General features: G+C 37.8%; 1 protein-coding gene across 1 annotated transcript; it reads left to right on the forward strand.

Moving 5' to 3' along the window:
• The first annotated feature begins 3,133 nt into the window (after positions 1–3,133).
• LOC129718132 (phytanoyl-CoA dioxygenase domain-containing protein 1) lies at positions 3,134–14,414 on the forward strand. Its single transcript, XM_055668561.1, has 3 exons — positions 3,134–3,411; positions 13,381–13,934; positions 14,002–14,414. The coding sequence occupies exons 1-3, from the start codon at positions 3,388–3,390 to the stop codon at positions 14,282–14,284; spliced, it is 861 nt and encodes a 286-aa protein (XP_055524536.1). The 5' UTR covers positions 3,134–3,387; the 3' UTR covers positions 14,285–14,414.
• Positions 14,415–15,748: the final 1,334 nt, after the last annotated feature.

The raw sequence follows: 15,748 nt of genomic DNA on the forward strand, positions 1-15,748 counted from the left end.
CCCAAGATTCGTATAACCAGAACTTCGTCGTCACAACACATTTTGTTCAGCTTGGGTCAAGGTGTGTAGTTCCAACTTGATGTTTTGTATGACACCTTGATCCATAGGCTTGGCAATAAACGTCACGTTAGCAGAAAAGCAAATAGCCCCAATCAACCAATCGTCTGATAATAACTTATCTCGACAATGATGAACACTACAATTATCCAGCAACAGCAAAGCCTTCGGAGGTAGACCCATTGTCACCAAAAACTGTTTGACTGCAGGTATGAAACAATCGTAAAACCATTCGATCGTAAAAAATGAACGATTCATCCAAGCACTACGTGATCCTCATTAATAAGTATCTGGAAGTTAAACATTCTTGAAACATCTTGGTTTATGGGATTAACAATTTTAAACAACTAGTATAAAACGGGTCAGTTGGTTGACAAGACTGGGCCCGGTTAGAAAAAAATTAGTTAATTTTATTTTCTGGTAAGATTCTGATTTTTTCAATGAAAAAAAAGATCATTTTTCAGTTTTGAATGTTTCAATTAATATAAACAATGTTCAGTTTCATTTGATAATTTTTGGCCTATCCAGGATAATGAGCAATAGACTGGGACACGGTTATATTGGAAAAAAGCGATGGTGTTATTTTTTCGCTCCCATGCACTTTTCGTGTTCCTTATGGATCCTATAACAACTGTGTAACTTTTCAGATCGATCGGTGAAACGCCCGATTTTAAAAGTTTCCATACGATTTTATATGGGAAAATTCACTTTTTCAAAACTTATTCTCTAGAAATTCCCAGTTGGGGCCTAAAAATATATCGATACATGATATTTGTAGGAAATTTTCTTGGAAAAAACTCTTCTGAAGACCGTAAGGCGCTATGATGCTTGTAGAAACAGCTATTCACCCCAAACTGATTGAATGTCTGACGGACGACTCACCATTGAATTTTACTAGCAATACTGCTGCAGCATGCTGCTGTTGCAAATTCAACCATGTGATGAGAAATGATATCGCTCAAATTTATCTTGGAGGCTTCCCCGAAGATACGATGAACAAAAATCACACTTTGAAAATTAATTCCACGCGGAATTATTTCTCATAAGCAAGTCTGCAATAGCAGCATGCTGTAGCAGTGTTGCTGGAAAATTTCAATTGTGAGCCGTCCGTCAGACATTCAATCAATTTGGGGTGAATAGATGTTTCTACAAGCATCGTAGCGCCTTACGGTCTTCAGAAGAGTTTTTTCCAGGAAAATTTCCTACAAACGTCATGTATCGATATATTTTTAGGACCCAACTGGGAATTTCTAGAGAATAAGTTTTGAAAAAGTGAATTTTCCCATATAAAATCGTATGGAAACTTTAAAAATCGGGCGCAAATCGGGCGTTTCACCGATCGATCTGAAAAGTTACACAGTTGTTATGGGACCCATAAGGAACACGAAAAGTGCATGGGAGCTAACATTTATTTTTTGTCCCACCCTAATGAGCAATGGTATTGAGTTCATGAAACTATACACATGCACTAGGGAAACAAGGCACAAGTGAAAATTATTCAAACACATTCTCTACAACTGGAAATACATTATTCTTGACATAGATTTTTTTTTTGAAAAAGCCTTTTAAAAGCGAGAAAAAGCGTGAGAAAATCGAGCATGAATTTGGCGAGCAGTGATGAAAACGACTGTTGATAAAATAGATAGAAGCGGGTATTCCAACAATATTGGAGAGCAATATAATTATGATAAGTGACATACCTGTAAGACATTAGAGAGATATGAGAAGAGAGAATTGAATAATGAGATTTGACGAACCCAGTGGCAATTACTGTGCGTTCTTTTGACGCACTTCTGCATTCACTAGGGGAACCCAATTGGTGTTTTTATTTTGTTGTGCTTATAATAGTTCAATTCCACCATAAAATGGGTAACCATTTTAATCTACCATTTTCGATGCACCATTTTACTAAAACTTTGCACAGATGTTCTCATGGGCCAAAGATGTCACTTTGTTTTGAGTTACGACTTATTTGTGGAAAGGATTTATAAAACCCTCGTATTGATGATAACAAATATTTTTAGACCCGGAACGGTTTGTTTGGTTGGTGTGACGTTTTCGGCAAAGTTATTGATACTACTTTTGTATTTTAAGAACAGTGAGCAGTGTGAAGAAAAAACATGTACTTTTTTGTGGAATGCTTAACTTTTTCCATTTTTTACTATTCGGCAATATTATGCAAAAAGTGTCATTTTTTATCAGATGAAATGTACTGTTTTCGAAAAATTATTAGAAAAAATTCAAAGTTTTGTTATTCGTTGTATTCCCTTCATTTCATTCATCTCCATCCTTCTTCCAATCTCACTCGGTGCAAAATATTGAGAGCACAGCAAACATAACAAGGTGATTAAATTGATAAACATCACACTTTAGCCAAACGTCAGCCGGATTCGTTCAGTAGCGCTTTGGGCACCGATACGAAACGCTTTAATCGACGTTGTATCAAACTTAAATATCCACCTAATTAAAACGGCCAGTCCAGCCGGCAAGCACTGACTTAATCACCACTTGAGTGCGTTTTCGAGGCTTGCTACTCCTCTCTGCTGGGATAAGATTCGTACTAACCTTCGAGAAAAAGAGTAATTACGCATGAAAATTAACGGCACTGCAAATGCGTTTATTCGCGTACATGTTAAGTTTGGTGAGAAAAAATCTTGGTCGTTAATTTTCACGAGCTGAGAACTCACCGTTGAAAACATAAACAAACATATACTCACCGTTTGGTGTCTCACGGTTGAGGAAGAAGAAAAGCAACCAGAAAAGTGTTGAGAGCTCGAGAGAGTTGTTACCACGAAGGAGAATGAAAGAGAGAGCCACGAGTGTTCCACAATCATCATAAAGTATTTTAAGCAGATATGCCAATCACAGAAAAATTCGACTAAATATATACAGAAGGCAAGCCTACCAGAAAAAAATCATGGAAACTAGAAAAAGAGTCTTACATTTGCCAATTTTGACCACTTTTTGCCGTCGATGTACACACACTGCATCAACAGAAACTCACTCTCACGGATGAGTACCCCGCGTGCACGCGGTGCGATCCTATATTAACGATCGCTGATCACCAAACGGGATCAGTTTGCGAATAGTGCTCACAACGTGAGGTTCGTTCCGTGTGTTTCTCTCTAGTTACCAACAAACCGTTCGTAACTAATCGCTGCTCTCTCGAGTACTCGAGATAAGAAAGACGTAGAAAGTTCAAGTGCGACCGATAAGTGAGCCATTATCGACGGTGTGTTTACTTTGGGTGCTGCGATAGCGCCGGCCGTCTGCTGATCGAGGCCATTTCCTTTGTTTTGTATTAGAAGCTTCCCACCGTTGAAAGCGAGCATGCGGAACCTGCTCATCGATCAGGTAAGCTGGGATAGATTTCGGTGTGTATTTTTGGCCGACTGCCCTCATGGATGTGCAATTTAGGAAACGCTCAACGATTACGCACGCTTGACCGTTGCTTGTGTTAATAATAATCACCCACTCGGACTTTCGGTAAACTGTCCGAAGTGTGATGGAAATCAGCAGACGCAAATTTTAGTGGGTGAGAGAACATTTCCTTCTACTTTTCCAAGAAGCAGCTGCAGGTTTATATAGTGAATGGTTAGATGTAGTTGTTGGTGATCTATTCTTAGAACTATCGTGTTTTTTGCCTCTAGGAGAATATTCATTTCAACCCGGCTTGATGGGAAAATTTTGCACACCTTGAATCTTCTGGGAGGCTACCTGTCAGCGTGAATTCTAATTGCGTTGCTCGATCGCAATGCGCAGCGGATATTCGTGAGAGTGAGCAGCCAAGGTCAACCTCATTTTGAGTATTGGTCTATTTGGATTCGTTACCGAACACGGCTTTGCTTGAGTGGACGCATGAGTGCACTATGTCAGCACTTCATTTGGTCGAAATTAACGACCTAAAGAACGTCGGGTGCAACTGGAGCTGGAATCGAGCTTAAAGCAAATAATAAAAATGTTAAGGGGATATTGTATACTAATGAAAACGGAAATAGAAGAAAATCGAGCCATTGGATACCGATTGGAAGATAGATAAATTCTGGGTCAAATAGCCAGCCCAATTTCATACATACGCATTTGCAACGAAATCTTCACAGTTTCGGACGATATTCAATGAGCTCACACAGCGGCAGCCAAATTTATGAATACGAACTTTCATCAGATAAATAGCTAGAGCCCGTGCACCGTGATTGGGGCCGATCTCTTAAATTGCTGCTGAACCACCGCCGCCGTGTTGATGCGCTCAGTAGGCAGCAGGTTTCCCTACAAGGAAACCGCTTTATCTACAGTGGAGGTCAGACTTTGTGCAACCACCGCAACCCATGTATGTATAAACGAACGGCCCCGTAGATTAAACTCAGCGCTGTAAGCCAGCCGGCCGAGTGTTTGACGCCATCAGTCAGCGTATTGTAATTTTAAATTGGCATCAGATAAGCGGCGGGTTGCCATAAAATTCCTGCAATTATTCACTCGGTTGTAACGTGCTTCCATACAGAGCGAAATCACAATATTTCCGGCTCGGTGCCAGTGAGAGGGCGAGGTTTGATTAAATCTAAAAAGGCCGAAAAGATCCTTGTGAAGTTATTCAAGTACCATGCGGAACGAAATTTTGGCACTATCACGCAGTTTTACAAATTGCTGTGGCTCTTTCTGAAACTTTGGAAAACTGGCGGTAATTGCATTTTAGAGGTGAGCAACAGGGCTTACTATTAAAATACATTTATACATGTATTATGTTATCTTTTTGTAAGGTTTGCGAGTTTTCAAAGCTATCTCCATAAGGTTACAAATTATAATAAATTAAACTCAAGTGCATAGAGAAAAAAAACCACAGAATAACAATTCCAATCGATTTTGTGATGTCTATGATGTGCCACAAGGAAGAAAACGGTTGCCGCTGCTATTTGTTATTTTTTTCGTCTGAAAATCAGTCACGTATGAGTAGTTCAAGCTTCCTTTTGCTATGTCCTATCTTTGATCGTAACTATTTGACGTTCATTCAACGATAATCGAAATGAAAGGTTTTCAATTAACCTCAAGGTTTATTGGAATCTGATCAGTACAGTTTAAGTTCTATTTGTTCGATTTTTATCACCGTGCATGAGAACAAAACGAAAAATATTTCCAAATCTGCGAAGGTTAGAGGACAATTGACATTGTTTAGTTCCTGCATCGTACTACCTAGAACATTTTCAAGATCGAATCAACCACATAAATTTAACACACGACTTCCCTAACGCAACAGAGTAAATGTCATCGTTCCAAGTGATTGGGCTTTGGAAGCAAGAGGTCACAACGTTAGGAGCATTGCTGCATTTGATCAAAGGGTTCAGTTTCGCAGCTATCAACCAATTAAGAGCTCACTTTCTATAGGAATTTTTTTTTCCAAGTCGGCAATTTTTCTGTATGTTCAGTGACTTTCTAAGCGTTAAATTTTATTATCAAAATTCGTGCTCAGTATGAAATGTGTTTCGCCAGTTATGGCCCTTTGATGGTCATCATAATTGATTTAGTGATACCACTATTAGGGGTGTTATTACGAAATTTTCATTTATTGAACAATTGAACAAAACAGCAATTTGATGTGGTTTATGGGCTGCTGGGACCATTGGGTAATTTTTCTTTAAAGACGACCTTGGACGAAATGTTACCGCAACGGCGAATGATATCGATCCATGATCCGTAATGTTTTATTGCCCAAATTGGTAGATCTGAACTTGCATGACAATGTCATAAAACACTCACAAAGCATTGTACTTCTTACATGACTATTTATTTTATAACTATAAAAATTCACGGGTTGAAAACATAATTTTTTCACCATTGATGTACAGTCTCCTTGGTGATCTTGCTGGCAGTTCTGGTCCAGATTTGATGAAAATGTTGGTTATCTTGAAAATTCTGCTTCTTTCCGCCAAGCGTCCTCTTCACCAGAGCCCAATATCTTTCGATTGGGCGCAACTGCGGACAGTTGGTGGGAATGGCGGTTTTTATTACAATACACTAAGGTCGCTTTTTACGCGTTTTTGTTTTTACGCGGTTTTTTTTACGCGGATTCCGGAATTCACGCGTTTTTTACGCGGATTCTGGAATTTACGCGGATTCCGGAATTTACGCGGTTTTTTACGCGGCACGTATCCCCCGCGTAAAAAGCGACTTTAGTGTATTGAAATTACAGGTTTTGTACTGCTCAATCACGGTATTAGCATAGTGACCTGATGGCAAATCAGGCCTAAACAAAGTATCAACATCAAGGGTCTTGAAGAAATGTAGCAATCGTTTCTGTAGACACTACTTCTGGTAAATTACCTTGTTGATCGTGCCTGTGAGGATCAAAAATGACATTTTCTGCAACAGCTACAAACTGCTTGCCAAACAAAATATTTTTTCTTGGAAAATTTAGCAATTTTTTTCTTCCTGAAATACTCTTCGATATCATTTCTGGCTATTGCAGTGTTATAAGCCAATTCTGGAAGTTTCAAGTCTTCTTTCTGTCCATAGAACTATACGCACGATCAATATTTTCGTTACTTTTTAATTTCCTACCGACACTCAAACGATCAGAAAACATTTTCAACACATTGTGGACTGTGGTTATGGGCAAACTAAGCTTTTTGTCGAGTTCACGTATCAAGGGTCGAGGACTTCCGATACGGCTGTACAAGATCCGTTCTTCTTTTTTCTTCATCGAAGTTTTAAGCACTGTTTACGAAATGTCAAAACAAATCAAAGTAGGCGAAAGTATAGACCTCTCGCTATGTTTGAGTGAAAAGAGTTGCCTATAGACTATCTCACCGAATCTATATTACCTCACGTTTCAGACAGCTAGTGGTACCTTTGTTTACGTTTTGGGTTTTGTACTTTTTTGTGATGGAGCAGTCGAGTGCGTATAGGAAGGAGGAGTTTAGAGGTCATAAACTCTAGAAGTCTTGAGTTGAGAAGACTTCAAATCTAGAGATCTACAAGCATAGAATTCCAAAAGTTTTGCAGTCTAAAAGTTTAAAGGTTCTAATGTATAGAAATCTTAGAAACTAAAGGACAAAATCTCTAATACTCTAGATGTCGAAAGGTCCTGAAGTATAGAGGTCTAAAAGTTTAAAGGTCTAAAAGTCCATAGGCCTAAGGTCTAGAGATCTAAAAGTCTAGAGGTCTTGAAAAGTTGAGAGGTCTTAAAGTCTGAAAGTTTAGGAGCATGAAGATCTTAGAATCTGGAGATTTACAGCTTTAAAAGTCTAGAAGTCTAAAATATTAGAGATCAAAAGTTAAAAGGTCTTCAAGTCTAGAGATCTGAAGTCCTATAGGTCTGGAAGTCTAGAATTCCAAAAGTATAGAGATTTGAAAGTTATGAGCTCTTAAGATTTAGTCCAAAGCCCTTAAAAACTTGGAGTTTAGAGATCTAAAAATCCTGAAAATCTAAAAGTCTAGATGCTAACGCGTGCAGAGGTCTAAAAGTTTAAAGGTCGGAAAGTCTGGTGGTTTAGTAGTCTAGAGATCTAAAGATGTAGGGGCTTATAAGTCAAGAGATTTAAAAGCCTAGAGAAATCGAAAAGTCTAGAATTGTAAGGGGTAAAAGGACTGCAAGTCTAGAGATTCAAAAGCATAGAGGTGTAAGAGTCTAGATCCAAAAATTTAGATTTCTAAGAGTCTAGGAGTTAAAACGTCTAAAGATCTAAAAGCCGAGAGGACAAAAAGTCAGAAGCTTAGAAGTCTAGAGATCTGAAAACCTAAAGGTTCACGAATTTACAGCTCTAAAAGTCTGGAAAACTATTAGTTGAGAGGTTTAAAAGTCTGAAAATCTGGTAGCTCAAAGATCTCAAAGTTAATAGATCTAAAACCCTAGGGGGCTAAAAGTTTACGCTCTAAAAGTCTAGAAGTCTAAAACATAAGAGGTCAAAAGTCTGAAGATCTTCAAGTCTAGAAATCTAAAGCCCCATAGTTTTGAAAGTCTAGAGGTCTGAAAATTCAAATGTCTTAAAATCTAGAGGTCCAAAAGTATAGAGGTCCAAAAATCTAGAGACTTAGATGTCTAGAAATTTTAAAGTTTGGATGTCATAGAGTTTAGGAGTCTAAAAGCCTAGAGGTCTTAAAGTTTAGAGATCTAAAAAGCCTAAAAATCTAAAAGTCGAAACGCTTACGCGTGTAGAGTTCTAAAAATTCAAAGGTCGGAAAGTCTAGGGGTTCAATAGTCTAGGGATCTAAAAAAATCTATAAGTTCAGAGATTTAAAAGCCTAGAGGTCTAAAAGTTTAGAAGTCTAAGAGATTAGAAGTCTAGAGATCTAAAAGTCTAGAAATTCGAAATTTGAGATTTCCAAAAGTCCAGAACTAAAAAAGTCCAGAGGTTTTAAAGTCTAGAGATCCGGAAGCCGAGAAGGCAAAAAGTCCAGAAGATTGAGAGTTTGGAGGTCTTAAGGTCTAGAGATTTGAGAACCTAAATGTCTAAAAATTTACAACATTAAAAGTCTAGGAAACTATAAGTTGAGGGGTTTAAAACACTGAAAGTTTAGGAGCTGGAAGATCTCAATGTCTAGGGATCTAAGAACCTGGGGGGCTAAAAGTTTATAGCTCTACAAGTCTCAAAATTGGGGTCTTAAAGTCTAGACATCTTCAATCCTATGAATCTAAGTGCTTAGAGGTCTAAAAGTCCAGAAGTCTAAAAATCAAAAGTCTTAAAATCTAGAAGTTCAAAAATATGGAGGTCTAAAAATTTAGAGGTCTTAAGTTCAGAGGTCCAAAAGCCTAGAAGTTAAGAAATCTAGAGATTTGAAAGTTAGAAGTTCTTAGAGTTTAGGAGTCTAAAAGCCTAGAGGTTTTAAGGTCTAGAGTTCTAAGAAATTTATAAATCTGAAAGTCAAGAAGCTTACGAGCGTAGAGGTCCAAAAGTTCAAAGGACAAAAATCTCAGTTTTACCAGTTCTGGCGGGTGATGCCATATGGCATCACCTGAATTCAAACTTTGATTTGAGTATAACAGTTATACTTGACAATTTGCACGATGAAACTATTCAGTATTGTTAGAGCGCAGATTGATCTTCAATATGCAGTACAGTTTGTTCCAATTGTGCATTTAGTTGATTAGTTTTAAGAGTTTAGAATTTATTTCTTTTTCAAGCGTAAATGTGAAGCTGACGATTGAAAAATGTTCTAACTGGGGGAATAGTTAATTAGAAATTTACGAAAAATATAGTCCAGCAGGTGGGAAGTTTATTTTTTTGTGTAAAAGGGTCTATAAGTCTAGAGATTCAAGAGACTAGAGGTCTAAAAGTCAAGAATTCTAAGAAATTGGAGTACTTCAAGTTTTGAGATTTAAAAGCATAGAGGTCTAAAAGTCCAGAGCTCTGAGCATCTAGAAGTTTAAAAGTTTATGGGTCTTATAGTTTAGAGATCGAGAATATAAAGCACAAAACTCTAGAATTCTAATTGCTGAAAGGCCTAAAAAAATCTAAAATCTAAAGGTCTGAAACTTCGGGGATCTAAATATTCAGAGGTCTCAAAATATAGAGATCTTGAAGTTAAGGAGTCAAAAAGTTAGAAGATCTTAAAATTTAGATGTCTTTAAGTCTAGAGATCTACAAGTCTAGTGGTCTAAAGTCTAGAAATATTCGAGTTTAGAGATCTCAAGGTCTTGGAATCTAGAGATCTAGAAACCAAGAGAATCTAGCAGTCTAAAGATTTAGAGGTTCAATATTCTAGAGGTCAAATATTCTAGGAGTCTAAAAGTTTAGAGGTTTTAAAGTGTAGAGATCTCAAAGTTTAGTGGTTTAAACGCCTAGAAGTCTAGGAGTCAAGAGGTTTTCAAGTCTAGACACCTAAAAATTTAGAAGTCCTGAAGTGTAGAGGTCCAAAATTATAGAGGTCTAAAAATCTAGGGGTCTAAAAGCGATGCCAGTTCGAAAAGCTTTCGAATTTTATTATTCTTCATGCTTTTCTCGTGTTTTGGTCAATGAAAATCAATGAAATAACAAATGCTCTCCAGTATCGTTTTACTTGTTTGTACATCTATTGGTGCAAGATTCAAAAAACTTTTCAATCTGCTTCGGACTTGTCATTTGTGCTGGATAACTATTGTGTTGTGCACACAATACTAGAAAGGAATTATATCAACGCTTGTGCGAATTGGAAAAATGCAATAATTCCTAAGTCTCGAACTTTTGCGTGCATCACGCGCATTTATAATGTGGATGCGGTAAAAAGTTTATTCTACAGCCCTATGACATTTTTAACTCGGTCATTTTTCACCCGTTTTGCAATGTTTTAGCAATTTTAGAAAGGTGAAAGACAGTGCTTTCAAAATATATACAGATCTGTACTAGTTGCATTAAAACGTTGAGTGATTTTAAACTTAATTGTTTACATTTTCTACGCAATTTTTAACCTAAAATTTAACACTTATTTTTCTAGGAAAAGTTCTACAAATATACTAACGTTTCAAAAGTATATTCAATAACGTATCAAACAGAAGTGGTTTTGTGAAAATTTATTGATGTTGGCTGAGTTATTCATTTTTTAAAAAAATATTCCACGATACTACGAATGCAAGAAAAATACAAGAACTACTGATGAGACCTACTGAGCGTTACTTGTGTCCATACTTTAACTTTTTCAAATACCCTTAAAATTTGAAGTTATGGTCAAGACCCCATTTTTGGACGTTATCTCACATTATTATTTTTAACTCGGTCACTCTTCTATTGGCTTTTTATATTTTAGCCACTTTAGAAAGGTGAAAAATTAGGCTTTCAAAATATATAGATATGTTTGTAGGTTTTACCATTACCACTGATTGCTGACGGCTATTGCAGAGCCGTTCTTCTTCGTATTTACGGGAATATCTTCTGTGACAGTCTAATAATTCAGTCATTCAATCAAAGGGAGGTCATCTTTGTCATGAATCGATCGCCTCCAAAATTTGTATAACCAAAATATAGCATCCTTTATGTTCACATGTTCGCTCATAACTACGGCAACGTCTGAACCTAAGTATCAAACAAAAGGTCAAGTTATGTAGCTTCAACTTTCCTCTGTATGATAATATGATGTTTTGTATTACGCCTTGATCAATAGGCTGGGCAATAGATGTTGCGTCAGCAGGAAAGAAAAGAGCCTCAATCAACCCATCGTCTGTTACCAACTTACCGCGACAGTGATGGGCAATACGGTTATCCAGCAATAACAAAGCCTTAAAAGGACGAAACGAACAAAAACGACTGTTGATAAAATCTAAAAAGGACTGTAGACGATTTCATGATCTGCTGTGAAAATGTTGTGAAAACTGTTGTCTTGAAAGAAAACATGCTGGTACAGTACAGGTAACAGTAAAGCACGCTCAAAACTGTAAGCAGAATTAAAACGTAGCTATTGCTTCCTATCTATCATGCATTTGATGCTTGACGCTCGTCATTAGATCGTCCACGCTACGAATGGAGAACAGTTCCACATAGCGAATTTTTTTAGAGCCTTCTATATGGTTGCATAGAGCGACTCTAAAAGATGAAACTTAACAGTGTTTAGCCACTTTTTTCATCAATAACATAAATCTGTAATATTTTTAATGTTCCAGTCTTGAAATTAACTGATGATATATTTCGTAATATTTCTGAAATTGATCATCATGAAATTATTGCAATGAGATTTCACGAAATAAACTGTACTCTGGTGCTCAATTAACAACCACGATAGGTACAATATCGAAAAGTGTAACTGTAACTTTGTAACCAAGAAGCACTCCAATTACACTGCTTAGTCCAACGTCACCATTTCAAAAACCCTGTAGTTCAGTTTTAAGCGCTTCTACTGCTAATATATTTTTGACAAGTGTTTCAGTTATCGTTCACATTATGTTTTTGTGGTAGTTGTACTATCAGTATAAATTTTGTTGATTATTTTCCTGCCACAATCCATACTCAAATAACTATTGAATCACACTAAATTATTCAGTTTCGGTGACTTTCATTTGCTCTGAAATACCTAAAACAGGACCACACAGCGAACATCTCTTTTTGAGCCTTTTCCACGGTCGTGGTTTGTTTGCTATTCTTTACTTTGTACCGTCGTCTCGTATTCTGATTTTCATTATTTTACACGTTGTGAAAAGTGTGGTAGTCATACCGCAATGTAAGCCAGTTGATTTCAAGACTGGAACAACTCAAAATCGGAACGATACTTATAACCTATTTTTTGTGAATTTCTTTTCGCATTCCTACGTAACGAAGAAAATCTAAGTATGACGAGAATAAAAATAGACCAGCCAATAATACATTCGAAGTTACAATATTTTAAAATTTTAATTTAAAAGTTGGTTTGCCTTTTATTAAATTCTCTCAATAATTATTCCAACAGGAGGCATATATTAAAAAAATCCTAACCTTCAATCTTAACTAAAGTAGAGGATATCAAAAAAAATCTAAAAATTTTATGAACTATCTCTATACCTTTGCATATGCATTTGCGAAAACTAAAGCGTATGATAAAACTAACGGCACTCTCGGTGTGATCCGGTGATTCGGCTTGGAAAATCTGACCGATGTTTTTTTGGTTGTTTGATCGGACAAATCGTGGAGTCACTTGTATGACCGAAACGTTTGTGCGTTAAATATCAGCTAAAAGCCGGATGACGGTGGGCGTTTGATTAATGGCCAACACACAAGATTCCGCACTTAGTGGCGGTGAAAATGTCCGTTTTATACCGAGCTGAAATAAAGTCATATATGAATTTATGTCCGCTGTTTCGATTGGAAGATGTAGGAAGATGTAAAATTTAATTATACTAAATCCATTGTGATATTTGCGACACAAATAAGAAAACTTCAGTTCGTGTGTACCTAGCCCGGAGCACACCTCAGCTGAACCAGCGATATTTTCGTTCAAATGATGCAACCGGCAAAAATGCGCCACTTCTCATCGGATACACGCGACGCAGAGCGAATCCGGTTAAAAATAGCGGGTACTACTAGCAGCGATCATGTGCGCCTTTTACAGGCAAAGATCGTTCGTTGCATGAGAGCAAATCACGCTGCGCGAGCAAAAATTGCATAGTGAAAACGGAAAAGCCGGGGAAATTTGTCATCTCTGCTGCAGAGCGGCCCGTCAGCCGGACTGGCAATGAATGATTGTTTGTTGTTTGTATCAGCTTGATACAAACAAAGCGATGTTTCATGCTCGTATTTTCATCTTTTTCTTTACAACTAAGATGATCAATGGCAGACCGAGAGGGAAGAGAAATTCGCGGAATGATACGTCATTGCCCCCTGAACTTGAAATGACACACACGACAAGAATGTTGGGTCAGCACTATCACTAATCTCGGTTTCATTTTTCTTGCAGATTGTAGAGGACGGCTACGCCGTCATCGATGATTTTCTGACTGCCGACGAGGTTACGGAGCTTCTTGAAGCTGGACAAAACCTGCATAAAGATGCTCCAAAGGAGGATCGACGGGTTTTTAGTACCATCAACGCCAAAGCGACTCAGAGCAAGGATCGATACTTCATCGAGAGTGGTGACAAAGTTCGGTACTTTTTCGAGGAAGGAGCTGTCGATGAAAATGGGGAGCTGCTAGTTGATCCATCAGTAGCCCTGAACAAAGTTGGACATGCGCTTCATACCGAGCATCCGACATTTTCGAAAGTTACCTTCTCGAACCGGGTCAAGGAAGTATGCTGGCAGCTGGGCTTCCAAAAACCAGCCGTAGCGCAGAGTATGTACATTTTCAAGAACCCCGGAGTTGGTGGAGAAGTAAAATCCCATCAGGATGCGACCTACCTGTATTCGGAACCGAGCTCAACTATAGGCTTCTGGATCCCGCTGGAAGACGCAACCACCCAAAATGGCTGTCTACACTTCATCAAAGGTTCACACAAAAGTGGTGTCCACAGGAGGTATGTTTAAATGGGTAAAATATTTCACCTGCACAAACGCTAAAACATTTGCTCCGAAAACTTTCAGGTACATCCGTAATCCAGATAAAACATCGAGCGACCTGTTGATATACGACCGACCGGCGCCACTGTACCCGCAGTCTAATTTTGTCCCCGTCCCGGTCAAGGCGGGCTCACTGGTGCTGATCCACAGCCAGGCGGTGCACCGAAGCGATGCGAACCGCTCGGACCGGAGCCGGCATGCGTACACGTTCCACGTGATCGAAACGGAGAACTGCGCTTACTCGAAGGAAAACTGGTTGCAGCCGAGCGAAGAGCAACCTTTTCCGGTGCTTTTCGAGAGAAACTGAGTTGTTGCTGTTTGTTGTTCGCGTTGAATAGCTTGTTGAGACGTGAGTGCCATAGATGATTATGATTATGAGAATGTTTATTTTTTTCTAGCTTGTGTACGAGAAAATATATATACCTACCTTTTATTAAGCCGAGTAACCCTTTTCTGCTGGAAAAGAACAAATCCATTAGGTTAAATTGAACATGATGCATGATTTCACTGAGTAGCAATGAAAGCATTAATGCACTATAGAGCAATAACGTTTTGAGCATGAATGTTTAATGAGGTATTTGTAATTCGAATTTTCACACCAGCTGGGCATTTGTTTTGCTGACCAGAACATTGGAAGTACATTTCCTTTTAATGGTGCAGTTATTTCTTTTCGCTCTTGAGGCTAGAGAAAATTTGATGCTCTACTGAAACTCATATCTCTCTATCAAACACTTGAAGCAGTAGCGTAGTTAAGTTTGCAGTGTCTAGCACTGAGTCAAACAAAAAAAAAAAAGAATTCTCAAAATAGCGATCCTCCCTTCCGTATCTCGGAACAAAAACACGCCACCGGTTCACAATGTAAATCATTGATTCAATTTAAAACGAACATGTTACTTGGCTGAAAGCATTCATTCATTGGAACTGAAGGGGATATGCTGAGAATGTATAGTGAATATGTTTGTTTTGACAACTCATTTGATTTAGAAGCCTTTTTATAAGAAATACACTGTTGAATTTTCCGTTGATGCTTCGTAGTTATGTAAATTAGTCTGAAGAGTGTTAAAATGATTTATGGTTTGGCTTTCTTACGATCCTTAGAATGATTTAGCATAGAGTGAGTGATAGTGATAAAAGTCTATATTAAAAATTATTTTAACCATCTATGACCTATTTCGTGCAAAAATTTAATATACATTGACCCTATAAGGACGATTTTGTCTTCACAACACTCATTGAATAGGCATTTTATGAATAGAGAACATTTTGGTTACTTTTGGCTTTTACCACCATGATTCCAAAGAGAAAAATCTTTAACTGTTCAGTTATAAGAAAGACAAATTTACTTCAATCAGAAACCCTTTTGTACATACTTAAATTGAGTATATTTCGGGTAAATGCTATTGGGAATGTCATCCTATCCCTCATGTGTAGAGATATATCGACTGTCATCAATGTCAACATAGCTGTCATCAAATGTTCCTAACCGGAAGTACATTTAGTTTCCTTTTTCACTCTGATTAATTACCTTCAAGAAAAACCATTTGGATGCTGGTACAACTGTCCAAATCATTATCAAATACAGCTATTTACCAAAATCCATCAAAGTTTTACCTCTCTGTTAGTCAGCCTCAGCGGCCATTCTATTCCTCGATCTTGTCAAAAGTATGCAGCATCCGAGTCACTTTAGCCCTTCCTACACTTTCTGCTTGATAGTTGGAAGAATTAAGGTCTTGTTAAACGTAATCGACACCATTGTCACGTTACTACTGGA

Source organism: Wyeomyia smithii, chromosome 1 (genome assembly GCF_029784165.1).
Source record: "Wyeomyia smithii strain HCP4-BCI-WySm-NY-G18 chromosome 1, ASM2978416v1, whole genome shotgun sequence".
Classification (NCBI taxonomy): Eukaryota; Metazoa; Arthropoda; class Insecta; order Diptera; family Culicidae; genus Wyeomyia; species Wyeomyia smithii.